Source organism: Gobio gobio (assembly GCF_949357685.1).
Source record: "Gobio gobio genome assembly, chromosome: 24".
Taxonomy (NCBI): Eukaryota; Metazoa; Chordata; class Actinopteri; order Cypriniformes; family Gobionidae; genus Gobio; species Gobio gobio.
In genome coordinates this window covers 19,298,308-19,313,698 of record NC_137120.1, presented here as the reverse complement: position 1 = coordinate 19,313,698, position 15,391 = coordinate 19,298,308, and the positions used below count along the sequence as shown (strand labels likewise).

Here is a 15,391-nt window from a genome sequence, read left to right as displayed (position 1 = left end):
TTACCGGAAAGGTCACGCCTCTCACCATAACGGGGATGCATGCGCTCAATGATCTCTAAGTACAGCGTCCCTGGGAAAGCCAAACAAAGGTGACTTGACTCCGGGATGAAAATAACAGCGTCTTGACGACATGGCAACAAACAAACTATACGAACGCAACCGGACGCAACACTTCCTATTCTCCACGCGGGAGCAACAAGACCACGCCCCCTTTTTCGCGTGTTCTTGTGGGCGGAGGTTAGTCAACATACTGCTCTACTGACGTAATTAAAGCAGGAAATACCAGGATGTAGTCCTACCCAGCCGTTTGCTGTAGGCTTTGAAAGGGAACTTCTGTTAAATAAAATATCTCGCTTGGCATTGAACTTTGAGCTTTATAATTTTACAGGTATTATAAATGCTCTAACAGCAACATTACACACTAACTAAAGTTTGAAAAATGGGATCACGAAGAACAGGACCTTTAATATGTTTAAGATTTTTTTAAATGAAAATGAAAAGCGGCAGAGTGTTTTTTTATAGCATTATTTCGTTTTATTGTAGCCTAAAATATACATACAGAGATAACCGGAGTAGCCAGAGTGAGCTGAGTGACATTATCAAGAACGCTGCTATTCCATTTGCAAAAATTAACGGACTTGTGTCCTCCCGTCCTCGGGAGTTCATTCTCATAAGTCAAACTTGGCAAGTCCAAACTACCAAGGACGCAAGTCCAAAGTTCGCATACTTGGTATTGAGAAATGGCCCATGAGTTTCAACATACTACTAACTAACTAACTAACAGGCCCGCCCGTTTATTTTGCATATACCGTGGGCGGGAATTATTTAAATGAGGAATATTGTGACGTGTTTGTTCCAGGAAAAAATCTCAAGACTACAATGGAGATGCGTTTCAGAGAGTTCAGAAACAGTGTAAAATGCAAATGATATTAAGAGAATAACTTCCTTTGGAGTGACTTTGTGCTTGGCAGAGCTTTTTCATGCAACATTCTTCAAACAGCAACATTAGTAACACACTAAAGAAAGATGAACATGGAAAAAGCAGAATAAGTTCTCTTTAAAAATCCCAAAATACCGTTCATTTTCATAATGAAAAAAATTATTTCTTATGGTTTTCTTATGATTTTGAGTTGAAATTTGACCGGAGCCTGTTTTATAAGATTTACCATCATAAGCTGTGTTTCGACCGCAGGAACCAGGGTCTAAATGAAGTTCCGGGTAAATATTTCCCCCTCCAAACGGTCCTGATCACGAGGTAGTACTTTTTCAAAGTTCAGGAACTTTCGGGGTGGGACTTGGGCGCTGAACATGCTGATTGGTTGAGTTCACGCAGCATTTTATTTCAACCGGCATTTTTAAAAGACTTTTACGAGGTTCGTTCTGCGTTCAGTATATCAATCTTGCTCTTTCTGTCCGATGGCACGCATTGTCTCAGCAATCGCACGGTCAATGTCTGTAATACAGTAGCTGATAATAACATACGTTGCCTTATTTTAAATCTAGCTTTACAAGCTTTCAGAATACGCTTTAGTATCAGTGCTCGCATCATTTCCACTATTTTGTTAATGACCTCTTTAGTAAACAAATACATAACTAGCAAAAGCAGCGCTGCTTGCATCTCCTCTAGGGGTGTAACGATTCGTTTTAACAACGATACGATTCATATCACGATTTGAGGTTGTCGATAAGATTCAAGGACGATATTGGTTCATTTAGAACGATACGATCCGAAACGATTCAGTGACTTGAAATCGATTCAGTAACTTTTTAGCCAAAAATTGTGTGACTGAAATAAATATCTGGATACTGGTCAGTGCAGGTGAAGTTTCCTAGATTCCTGTTGTTTCTTGTAAGGGAATCAGGTATCAATTAATTATGGATATAAACAAACAAGTAAACAACAATTAATGGCAAATGCATTCAAATTTTATTTGAATAAAGTGCAACCAACAGTTTAGGTTGAATTAACAGGAAGTTAACCTTTTCTGCTCTCATTTCCAATAAAAGCACAGTAAGTGCAACCAACATTTCAACAGTAGGTTAACCTGCTACTTCTGCTTTTGTTATCCAACATAATAATATTACAATATTAATATCAAAAATAAAGTGCAACTAACTTCTCTTCAGGTTTAATTAATAGTAGGTTTACCTGCTACTTTTGCTGTTGTTTTTCAACATTAAAATAATACAAATACAATATTAATATCAAAAATAAAGTGCAACCAACATTTCTTCAGGTTGAATAAACTGGCTGAACCTGCTACTACTCTCAGTTTAATAAACAAACAATATTTAACAAAAGATAAAATGTAACCAACTACTCTTCAATGACTCTACAGATTTCTTTTTCAACAATATCAACATGATCTGACCGCAGAACACTTCTCTGTGCGTTCACTATGTCGCCAGCAGTACTAAAAACTCGCTCTGCTGGCACACTGGTGTCAGGAATGCACAGGTAACAAGCAAGGGTTGAAAGTACAGGTAGCTCTTTCTCTTGGTGGCTTGATAATTTCTCGCTCGTTGGCTTCTCCTCTGCCATGCGCCATGCTATGTTTTGTTTTCTCAAGCCCCGTTCACACCGCCAGCGACACGCAGCGACAAAGCGACACAATCCCATTCATTTCAATGAGCGCTGCTGCTGGTGCGTTGCGATGATGTCACAGATAGGCAGACTGAATCGAGTAACGTTTAACGCCTTTATCATTAAAAGTGCTAAGAAAAAACATCCATATAAAGTCTGACGTGCTTAAATCCAATGCGTTATTTTCTATGATCGATACAATCGATTGATTACCTTTTAAAACGATGTTAGATCGATATATGTCGTCCGGAAGGCCAACTTGCCGAGCACAGATCGATGTAGTTAGATCATAAGAAAATAAATCGATACATCGATGTAGTAGATGAATCGTTACACCCCTAATCTCCTCCATACTTGTTATTGTTGCAGACAGTATCGCACAAAAATTATTAGGCTACTGTCCGTCGGTGACTGGGAGGAACAGTTGCGCGCAGTCCCACGTCTCTTTGCCTAATCTTCACGGTACTTTAGACCGCAGTGGAAACGCAGACAGTAGCAGGTCTGGGGGTAAAAAGTTCCTATAAAAAAAGTTCCTGGTACAAATTGTTCCGGGTATTTTCGGTGGAAACGGGGCTATAGATTAAACAATTACGTTTTTTTCTGTATAATTGATGTCCCTCAACAAAAGACTTCCTACTATAATAAATGTGTAAATTCAATTATTGTCTCAACAACATTATATCAAAACTACGTTGAAAACAACACAGAACAATCCTTCAAATTAAATTCATATTAAAGCAAATGCTAAATGAAACTTTTTTTGCATATTGTTGCATTCCACCCCACTTGAAAAATTGCAATAGACTGAATTTGAAGTGCAATTTCCAACTTGAAAACTCAAAGGCAAACATTTTCAACCACAATTCGCTGAGGTGTATGATGTCATCTGAACATGGGCATAAACATTCACTTTTAAGCTAATAAAATGTATCAATGAATCAAAGTTTCTACATTTAGCCAACATTTGATCTTCACTACAGAAGTTGCTTTCATAGCTCAGGAGATGTAATGGAGGTCCCATAATTAAGTTTCAGTCAAGTATCAACTGTCTCAGATGTTTCTCATAAAATAAACAGACAAATGAAAACAATTGTTATACAGAATACAGCTATAAAATCAGTGTGGATGGCATTGCTCAGATGTGATTTTTGATTATAGGCCTACAATGAGAAATATTTGAGTTCATATTGAAATCTAAAACTTCTGATATAGGCAAATATTAGCAGTTTGACGTTAAAATATATTCTGAAATCTTTTTCTCAGGAGAAACATCTAGAAGAAGTGAAGCAAAGGTCTCCATTAAATCTCATTGCTGTCTAAAAAAAAAGATCTGAGACATTAAAGAGACTGCAATTGGATTTTTCACAATTGTATGGGTTCAAACGTCATCTTGCAATATCAACTAGGAATATCCCACATCTTTGGGACTTTCTAATAAAATGCAGCATATGATTGCACTGAATAAGGAGATAAAATGACAAAAAGCAAGCACTGACAGTTTAAATTAGATTTGTTTCTGTTTCAATGACAATTCTTCCTTGTTCATAAACTGTGACTAATGAAATCTTGGGTTCAGCATTAGGCAGTCTGCAATACATTACTGTAAGGGAATATGGAGATATTTTATAACTGATGTGGTGTTTCAGAGACCTCAAGAGAAATAACAGAGGGCTGATAAAACCAGAGGGGAAAATATTAAAGACATAAAATGAGTAAGAAAGTGGAAAAATGACTGGAGAGCAAAGAAGAAGAAATTTCATTTTTAGAAAAATGGATTATGTCTTTGCATATTTCAGCATGCCAGTTTGTGCTCTGGTAAAACAACTAAACAGAGCCAAACCAAAACTATCATATCTCTTCACTTTGTGTCTGGAATAAGCAGAATTACTGAAAGATTTATCAGTGGAGGTGAGGAACTTGTGTGGGGTTAACTGCAGTCCTGTTGAGGCGAGTAAACCGGGTCATGCCCTAAAACCCTCTCCTGCTGAGCCACAGAACTGCTGGACTCAGATAAGCTCTGGATGCTGATACAGGGCTGAAATGTGCTGCCTCTGGGAAAGGTTAACCTCATGTACTCACGTGCCAAAATCTAAGTCACCGTAAGAGGACAACATTTCTGACAAAACACTCTCCTCGCCAAAGAAGGGTTTCTGTGTTTTTAATGGCTCTGCTGTGCTGCAATTATCAATGGCAACACTGATTCATGGTAAAAGGAGGGGGCCAGAATCAAGCCTTTTAAAGAGAGCAAATATTTTATATCTGACACCCCTTCATTTACACCCTTTTCAATTTATACTTAGTAAAACTGATTGAATATCAAAATTGGCTCACAATCTGAAAACAGTTCATTATGAAGTTTCATAATTGGAACTTTCCAAATGCTCATATAAGTCAAACCAGATCTGTCTTGCAGAGTTCTTACTGGTGGCTGCAGCGGTGATGAAGGAGAGGTGAGCTCGGCTGCTCTTGAGTCGATTCTGACCCCAGTAAGAGATGGCCTGGATCTGTGCTGTGTAGTGTGTGCTGGGCTGTAGACCATGAAGCTCCATCTCCATTACATCCTACAGGGAAAAAAAACAAGACATTAGCATTGTAATGGTTTAGCACTAAAGGTGCGGTCACATTTAGAGTTCTTGGACGAAATCCAGGCATTTCAATAGGAATCCATGCAAGTGTGAAAGATTTACTGATGCAAAGTTATGCTGAGTTCACACTGCACGATTTTTGACTGAACTCAGAGGCAAATCGGTGGTCGTTCACGCGAGTGACAATCATGCAGTGTGAATTATCTAAGACGAGATCTGAGAGAAGCGCACATGAGTCGCTGACGCCCGTGAGATATGTGGCATGCTAAATATCTGGACCTGTTGGCGATTCAAAATCCTGCTGTGTGAAATGTGTTCTGACTGAAAATAACATCGGAGATGACCTACAGCCGATGAGAGAGCAAGATACAGGGCAGCGGGAAGTTCGGGGAGGAGTTATAGACCCGAATATCATTATTACACATAAACTTTACAATGATATCAAACAGAAACAAAGCACAAATATTTGCTAGACTAGTGGCACATTGCTAAATAATTTATTTACCTCCAAACTATCCTTGCTCCCCACTTCTTCCCAACCATTTCCTCCTCCATAATCTTTTTTCTTGTTTTCGTTGCAAAACAGCGCACAGACAATTTGGATCGTAAGCTTCTTGTGGGCTACCATTTTTAATAACAATTCCAGTCTCGCTCAAGATCTCTTGCATTATTTCCTCATCACTTCTCACGAGTGTTTGGTTGTGAAATGTAGTTTGCGGACCAGACAGATTTGTCAGCGATTCTTCCTATTGTAACCCTCTGTCACCAATCCATCATGCAGTGTGTATGCCAGGATTCGCCAACAGAAAGACTTGGTTTAAAAGTGACTTTTGTGTAAGCTGTGCTTTTTACACCACTACACTATTCACAATACCCAATGGACCCAAATTTTGCTAATGTGACCACACCTTAAGACATACAAAAATTTAGTTTTGCAGTAAGCACCAGACAGGCACTTATTTAAATCTGCAAAATACTTTCTCTTACACCTTTTTAATGACATATGTACCTCTCTAATGATAGTTTGTCAAGATGAAATAAGAATTTTAATGGTAATAGCACGCAGTGTATGCATGTTAGACCCTATACCAGTGCTCTTCCAGTGTCCTGCAAACGTTAGTATCAATTCCAGTTTAACCCACCTGTCTGTAATGTTGCTTTCACACTTGGTTCAATTGCCTGATCCTAACCAGAGTTCAATTGCTCCCCTGGTTCACCCTGGATTGTGTTCAAATTATATTATTTGGGTCCGAGCCATGGTGTATATGTATACCGTTGCTCATCTCACTTTTATATTTTGGTTTTTGAACCTTTGGTTTCATTTACAAAGCATCAGCACATAACGGCACTTGCGTCTATCTGCTACCAATGTATTGCAAATGTTCTAAAGAATGCGGGAGTCCATTTCTGCTGAAGGCTACATTCTCTCTGCTTGCACTTCGTCAGACACGCTTGTCAGGAAAGTGAGTGAGAACACACAAAACTTCCGCAATGGACTGCATCCATATCAGCAGTAAACTTTGGTTTGGGTTAGAGCTAAACTCAGCAGGGCACTGGCCCTTCAGGTCTGGAGTTGAAGAGCTCTGCTCAATACCCACCAATCACTGAAAGAGTTTTCTTTAATATCATAACCTCTTCTCAACATTATATAGTAGCTATCGTTAGGTCATGTCCCACAAACTTTCAAGCGGGAAGTTATCAAACCTCTTAATCAAGAAACTATAGCTTAATCCAGGAGAATTAGTTAATTACACACTTATCTCAAATCTCCAATTCATGTCAAACATTCTAGAATAAATAAAAAGTAGTAAGTATGTTGTAAAACAGCATTCTTCCATCTTAAAAATATATCTAAATTATGGCATATGCTCTCAATGCAAAATGCTGAAAAGTTAGTTCATGACCTCAAGGCTAGATTATTGTAATGCTCTACTGGGTGGTTGCCCTGCTCGCTTAATAAACAAACTCCAGCTGGTCCAAAACACTGCAGCTAGAGTTCTTACTAGAACCAGGAAGTACAACCATATTAGCCTGGTTCTGTCAACACTTCACTGGCTCCCTATTAAACAATGTATAATTTAAAAAAATCTTGTTTATTACTTACAAAGTACTAAATGGTTTAGCTCTCCAGTACTTGAGTGAGCTCTTAACGCATTATAGTCCTTCACGTCTATTGCTTTCTCAAAATTCTGGCCAGTTGGTAATAGCTAGAATATCAAAATCAACTGCTGGCGGTCGATCCTTTTCCTATTTAGCACCCAAATTCTGGAACAGTCTTCCTAGCATTGTTCGGGTAGCAGATACCCTCTGTCAGTTTAAATCTAAACTAAAAACACATCTCTTTACTATGGCATACACATAGAACATTATCAATTTATTTAATTCAAATCAGTTAAATGATTGTTAGGCTGCATTAACTAGGTCAGTCGGAACCGGGAACACTTCCTATAACACCCGATGCACTCGTTTACATCATAAGAAGAATGGCATCTACGCTAATATTAATCTCTCTGTTTATCCCAAAGTTTACTGTAGTCTGCCGGATTCAGGCCGTATCCAGATCAGATGGTGGATCTGCGCCTAGACACGACCAACGCATCCCTGAAGTGTCAGTAGGGATCCCATCAACTAGACTCTCCATTGTGAAGGCCTCATCGACATGACAGCCAGTGGCGTGGCACTGATCCTCAACAAACCCGTCTCCTGCGTGATGACTCCAATCTTCAACTTTTCTGAATGTTCCGATCCTATCTGACATCTGACCTGTAATGCTGCCTGAATCATAACCATGCACTGTTCATTCATTAGGTTTCTCCCAAGATTGTCTTCTCCATTCTGTCCCCTGATGGAGTTTTGGTTCCTTGCTATTGTCACCTTTGGCTTTTGGCTTGCTTAGTTGGGGACACTAAATATTAAACTATATTACTGATTTGCCTGCATTGACACCATTGTATGATAATTTCACTGAGCTGGACGATGACATCACTGTTTTCTCCAGAGCAGCTGTACAGCCAAAACAAATGTTGTTACATTATTTTCCTGTTATCAGCTGCTTTGAAACAACCTGTATTGGAAAAAGTGCTATATAAATAAAGGTGACTTGACTTGCTCCCAACTAATTTTTTTTTTTTAAATTCAGGCCCTACAAAGTACAGAGACTGCACCTATTACAGTTACAAATTACCTGTTTTTATCATCTACACCTGCATCTCAATTCTAGTTCCACTGGATCTTCTCTGACCCCATAGATAATGACATTCTCTTGGATAGGATGTAGAATTTGGTTTGCATTAGCAGACTGAAATTGGCATGATTTAAGTCCTGTTTATGTGACTGTTACCACTTTGTTTGTTGATGAAGAAATGTCATATTAAGTTAAATATGGAATGCCACAGGGCTCAGAGTTAGGTCCTCTGCTTTTCTTGTTCTATATGATTCCTTTTGGAGACATCATTTCGTTGTGTTGCAAAGTTCAAATTTAGTGAATTCTGACATGCAAATTCATATCACATAAAGAAGTGCAAGGAACAGATGATTTACATGTCACAGCGTGACAATCTTAGCTGAATTAAAAGAACAAACTTGCATAAGAGTGGAGTAGCACTATTGTTTAAAGTCACATTTCCAGAACAGTCAAGTCAAGTCACCTTCATTTATATGGCGCTTTTTACAACACAGATTGCTTCAAAGCAGCTTTACAATGATGATAGGAAATTCATTTTGGTTTAGAAGAAAAGTTTTTGATTGATTAATTTCTGTTGTAAAAGCTGATTAGTTATTTAATTTGGTGCCATTTAAACAACACCATCCTCAACAGCAGTTGTAGAACAGCATGTAAATGCATGTACCATGTAAATATTTAAGTTATGCCAAATGCTTTTGAATTCTAAAGCTGAAAATCTATTTCATGCATTTATGACCTCAAGACGAGATTATTGTGACGCTTCAGGTAGTTACACTTGCAGTGCTTACTAGAACAAAGAAATATCATATCAGTCAGTTTTATTGTCACTACATTTATATAAATGTAAAAGTTCTGCTAGTTACATACACTGTAAAAAATGTCAGGCCTCTCCAATTTAAAATTTTCTAGTGACTGGTCACATCTAAATTTTTCAGTTGGCCAAATTGAATTTCTGTGAATTGATACAATTTAATTCACAGAAATTCAATTTGGCCAACTAAAAAATGTTGATGTGATCAGTCACTAGAACATTTTAAATTGGAGACCTGAAATTTTTTACAGTGTATAAAGTTTAGAATGGTCTGGCTCCTTAGTACCTAAGTGAGCTCAAATCACACTATAGTCCATCATGTTCATACTGGTCATTTATTAACACCAAGAATATCAAAATTCTCTGCAGGAGGGCGATCCTTTTCATATTGGGCTCTGAATCTCTGGAATAGCCTTCCCAGGATTGTTTCAGTGAATTCCGACACAGTCTGTCAGTTTAAGTCTAGATTACAGACCCATCTCTTTACCGAAGTATACACCTAATTCATCACCTAAACACATGGTTATGCTGCATTAGTTAGGTCAACCGGAATCAAAACACTTATTTAATATGAATCATAAAGAGTAATTTTGTATGAGTTATTAATTTAAGGTTTGCTGCTGTTAACTGTTAACAGCTGAAAACATCTATGTCATTAACATCCTAGGAGGGACCACACAGGACACTCCATCTACCTGCACCTCAGCAGAAACTATCGGACAGACCTTATAAACACATGTATTTTTGTTCATTGTTTTCAGCTTTCTACATTTCTTTCACAGAACAACCTGCTGAACTATGGCATACACATAAACCACTTTTTCAATTAAATGATTGCTAGGCTGCATTAACTAGGTCAGCCGGAACCGGGAACACTTCCCATAACACCTGATGTACTCGTTACATCATCAGAAGAATGGCATCTACGCTAATGTTAGTCTCTCTGTTTTATCCCGAGGTTTACTGCAGTCAGCTGGATCCGGGCCGTATACAGTTCAGATGGTGGATCTGCGCCCAGACAAGACCAACGCATGACCCTGAAGTGTCTGCAGAGACCGTGTCAATTAGACTCTCCCTGGAATTGCCTCATCGACACGGCATCCTCAATAAACCCGTCTCCGGCGTGATGACTCCGATTGTTCCAATATTCCTATTTAATAATTGTTCAATCGATATCTCATCCTAAATAAACCCGTCTCCGGCGTGTTGCCTCCGATCCTTCGAATATTGCACTTTAATAATTGTTTTATCAATATGGCATCCTCAATAAACCTGTCTCCGGCATGATAACTCAGATATTTCGATTATTCCTATTTAATAATTATTTAATCGACACATCATCCTCAATAAACCTGTCTCAGGCGTGTTGCCTCCGATCTTTCGAATATTCCGATCTATTATGACCTCTGACCTGTAAAGTTGTCAGAATAATAATCATACACTGTTTGTTAATTGGCCAGAGGAGAACTGGCACCCCAACTGAGCCTGGTTTCTCCCAAGGTTTATTTTTCTCCATTAGGTCACCTGATGGGGTTTTGGATTCCTTGCCGCTGTTGCCTCTGGCTTGGCTTGCTCAGTTGGGGACACTACATTTTTCAACTGAATATCCAAATAAATCTAATTATTAAACTAAATTAACCATATAAACTAAATTACTGATCTAATTACTGATCTAAAGCCCACATTGTCACTGTATGATAATTGAAATTAACTGATGACATCACCGTTTTCTCCAGAACGGCTATACGGCTGAATAAAATTCAGTTGCATTATTTTCCTGTTTAACACTGTGATGCTGCTTTGAAACAATCTGCAATGTTAAAAGCGCTATATAAATAAAGTTGACTTGACTTGACTTGAATGACAACCATTTTGCTTCAAAAGCTCACATTAGACAGAGACTGTTGTGCTGTCAGTCTGTGAAACTGTGGTTGAAAGTTGCCTCCAGATCATGCTTTCTTTGACACTGTAAACCACTAGATCATTCCTCTCTGAACTGGTCATTACAAAATCTGTTCTTTGCTGGCTTATGTCCTTCAACATTTCAAGGAGTCGTCAGCTAACCACATCCACTAACCACTGGAGTGCCTCAAGGTTCGGTCCATGGCCCCCTCCTCTTCACCATATATGCAGCCTATCTCTTGTATTTCTTGCTGCTCTTTCAGATATCGTGGCCTATATAAATCTATGTTGACCTAATATAATCTTGAGAAGAGATTCTTTGCCAGCCCGACTACAATTTCACTGTACAGATGACCTCAACAACACTAAAATCAGCCCGGTTAGCCAAGAACATGACCCACTAAACATGACAACTGGAATGCTCCTTTCATATAGTGCATCTGAAGATAATCCAGAACACTGCAATGTTCAACTAAACATCTAAATAAATCTAATTAATAAACGAAATTAACCATTTAAACTAAATTACTGATCTAATTATTGATCTAAAGCCCACACTGTCACTGTATGATAATTGAAACGAACTGATGACATCATGCAGCATTTTTTCCAGAATGGCTATACAACTGAATAAAATTATGCTGCATTATTTTCCTGTTTAACACTGTAAAGTTGCTTTGAAACAATCTACATTGTTAAAAGCGCTATATAAATAAAGTTGACTTGACTTGACATACAATAGACAAATAGTGCTGTTAAACGAGCCATACTTTTTTCATTCTTAAATTCTAAAATAACAGACATATAGGGCCACTGTGCATTAAGTTTCAACTAAGTTGTGTTTTTTGGATTTAACAGATTCTTAATTCCAGGCAGTTTGAAAATGTTCTGACATTTTCTATTACTCTCAATAACTCTTAAACGCTTGCAGTGATCCATTCTGAGAACAAAAATCTGTCAGCCGAAATAGTTCTTTATAGGCTACTGTTCAATAAAATAGATTGCTTTCTCAGACATAGAGGTTATTGCATTGTAAAAACAAATTACCTAATCAAAACCATTTGAGAGCTGTGGCTTTCAGGAGAGCACTTGGACTACAATAAAATATGCTGATCACTAGGCCAGCTGCGTCTTTGTTTTGCGGTCGTTGTGGGGAACCGACTTAACTGGCTTTTGCACTTTACTACATCACAGGTGGGGCACATGAGTCCAACACCTGCGAGGGGAGTGAGGCTGACCACTGAAAATGTTTAAATCCTTAAACTCAGTTGCAGATTTAGCACTTCCTGGGTCTGACATTCCAAGACTGAAACCAAGAAAAACAACTTGGGGAAATTTCTTCCCTCTTTGAGGGTTCAGGTTCAACTTTATGAGAGAAAGGTAAAAATTGTGCTCTAACCTTGACAGCCTCAACAAGATTTTGGCCACTATCTGCAGCCTCGGTCTGGCTTAATTTTCTTATTCATTCTTCTGAAATGAACTTTCCACATACATAAACACTGAACGCAACCCCCTACAGGTTCACAGTTTAGCAGAGATATAAAAGTATGCACAGTATTTGAGAGAATATGCCAGAGGAGGGGTGAGACAAAGGGCTGAGCTCAGGAGGGCTTACCCCATCTGTGACCCGTCCAGCCCGGCTCTGGCTGGTTGGGGGTGTTCCTGGAGTGTTCCAGGTCACCTTGTAATGGTGGACCACCAAGTCGCTCTCCCTGGGGGCCTCCCACAGGACCAGAACACTCACTGTGCCGTCAGGGTGAACTGTCTGGTTCCTTGTTCTGGCATTCTGTGGGGTCTCTGGGGGAAACGGATCTGAAACAGAGATGTGAAGGTGCTTCTGTCAGACCACTGCTTTTCATCACACTCTTGTCAGTTTATTTGTGTTCACTCAACATGACCTGAAGTGAACCAGAAGAAACATCAGAACATCAGCACAAGACAGGAGAATAACTTCAGCAAGGCAAACAATTGATGGGCAGCTTTATTGCTAATGTGATTTTTCCATATTTACATGGATTTTTTTTTTACATGATAACTTATAATCCAGTAAATGCAGCTCCATCTACACAAGTGCTGTGAGTTTGGGTCGCTTGGTTATTAAGAGAGCTGGCGTTCTTGAAATCTTTAGTGTTTCTTGACTCCATGTGGAGTGTTTTCACAAGCCACCATATTATTCAGCAGGGATAAAGGTGTGTGTGTGTTCTTGTTTAACCTACATTGTGAGGACAATATCCCCACAAATATTGTAAAACTGAAAATGTTTGACATTATGGGGACATTTGGCCGGGCCCCTCTGCTTATAAAACAGTTAAATTAGGTTTTTTGAAAATGTAAAAAGACAGAAAGTTTTCTGTAAGGGTTGGGTTTAGGGGTAGGGTTTTGGGATATAATATATCATTATATACAGGGTACGATTTATAGGGGGGAATGTGTGTGTGTGTATGTGTGTGTGTGTGTGTGTGTGTGTGTGGGGGGGGGGGGGGGGTGGAGAGTTTCCCCCCTTCTAGTCTATGTATCCCTGTCTCTGCTGAATGTCTGAGTGTCTATTTACACAAAGTGCAAATAGCGTGCCTTGTTAGCAAGTGCTATTTGTCTAACAATGCCTGTTTGGGAAAAACAAGATTAAAAAAGGGGAGTATTTCAATGTTTTCAGTGGCATAGTCAGTAAAGCATAAGGCTTAAAGATCTAGGTTTTGATGCGATCAACCTGGGTTTGAATCCGCCTTTTGCAGAGCTCGCTCTTCTCTCTTTTCCTATCACATATCACATTGAAAAGGCATTTACTTTCAATAAAAATTAAGAAAATTTTCTAAAAATGGAAATAAAGTGCCTAACAAAATGTTTAATAATAATAAAAGCATTTATTGGGTAGGGTTAGGGATAAGTGTAGGGAGGGTTTTTATTGTCCCATTAAGGTGGCATCCATTTAATAATTTTAATAAATATAATAATTTACACTATATGTTATTTTTGCATCCTGTTTATGTACAACAGTACTGAGTTGCAAATAGTATGTATCTGTCAAAATATAGTATAAATAGCATCTAATTACTTTTTACACATATTGCAAAGAACTACTTTTACGTACATGGTGTATATAGAATATATCACTATTTTCAATTCGTAAATAGCATCTACAGCTATTTGCACTTCGCTTGTCGCTAAGAAAATATGCTATTTTCACTGAGTGTAAATAGAATCTAGTTGCTATTTATACGGTGTATAATAGTGTAAATAGCCACTGCCATAAAAATATCTGATGCTACTCCACAAACCACCAACAGAGCATATACAATAAAAAAAAAAAAAAATTTTTTTAAACATTGTCAAGTAAAACGCTGCAACATGACAACACAAACAACAATAAAATCAGAAATGGAAATGGATTTAACTGTTAGCGCTCCCGCTTAGTGACAGTCTGGGATTCATTCCTGTTTCATGTGCCTCAATACATGCAGAGCTTTTCAGCAAGTCAGTGCGCACCATTAATCTATTTCAGAGTGAAAGTATGAGATTAATATAATGTTTCTACTCACTCTATTGTGACCTAATGCAAATATTATATATAATAAACTGACGCATAAAAGCCAGAACGCCGAAGTTTACCGTCACCGTAAGGTGGGAATTATTATCGTGCAATATTTACTGTTGGATCAGCAGAGAATCGTCTTTCTGCGAGTAATCAAGAAATGATGGTTCTTTTCTATCTTGAGAAATATGAGGTAAATGTGTGAATACATATCTTTCCAAATGTGTGCACTTTTGGACTAAAAGATTGTAGCCTATGTTGTGTACGAAGCACTGTGAACAAAAATAAATGGGAGCAAACACGATTGAATATGTACAGGTTTGTGTCTCATTCTATTCAGAATATCAATAACTACCAATTGATTTAGCATAATTTTGCATTCCAATCAGAAATTAAGAATTATTTGCGTCATTGTAAATAGTTGTCAGAAATCGAAGCTATCTAACCTACTACTTCAAAGCTCAATGTTAAATCAGAATAATTATTGAATAAAATGTTTCTGTAACAGCTGGCAAAAATAGTCTATATAGGCTATAACACTGTGAAGCTGCTTTGAAACAATCTGCATTGTAAAAAAGCGCTATATAAATACAGTTGACTTGACTTGACTATAAGCTTGACTGTGGTTTGTGATTTATTTTCAAGAAAAAGACAAAAAAAAACTTTTCAAAAGACCCCCCCCCCCTCAGTTTTTTTTCCACAAATCGCACCCTTATTTTATATATATATATATATATATATATATATATATATATATATATATATATATATATATATATATATATATATATATATA

At 38.0% G+C, this 15,391-nt stretch overlaps 1 protein-coding gene across 1 annotated transcript in view; it reads right to left on the bottom strand.

The window, feature by feature from the left end:
* The window catches only part of anos1b (anosmin 1b), a 120,337-nt gene that overhangs the window by 8,584 nt on the left and 96,362 nt on the right, over positions 1-15,391 (bottom strand). Inside the window, 2 exon segments of the mRNA XM_079808356.1 lie at positions 5,007-5,145; positions 12,682-12,878. Of these exon segments, the coding sequence (XP_079664482.1) occupies positions 5,007-5,145; positions 12,682-12,878 (336 nt within the window).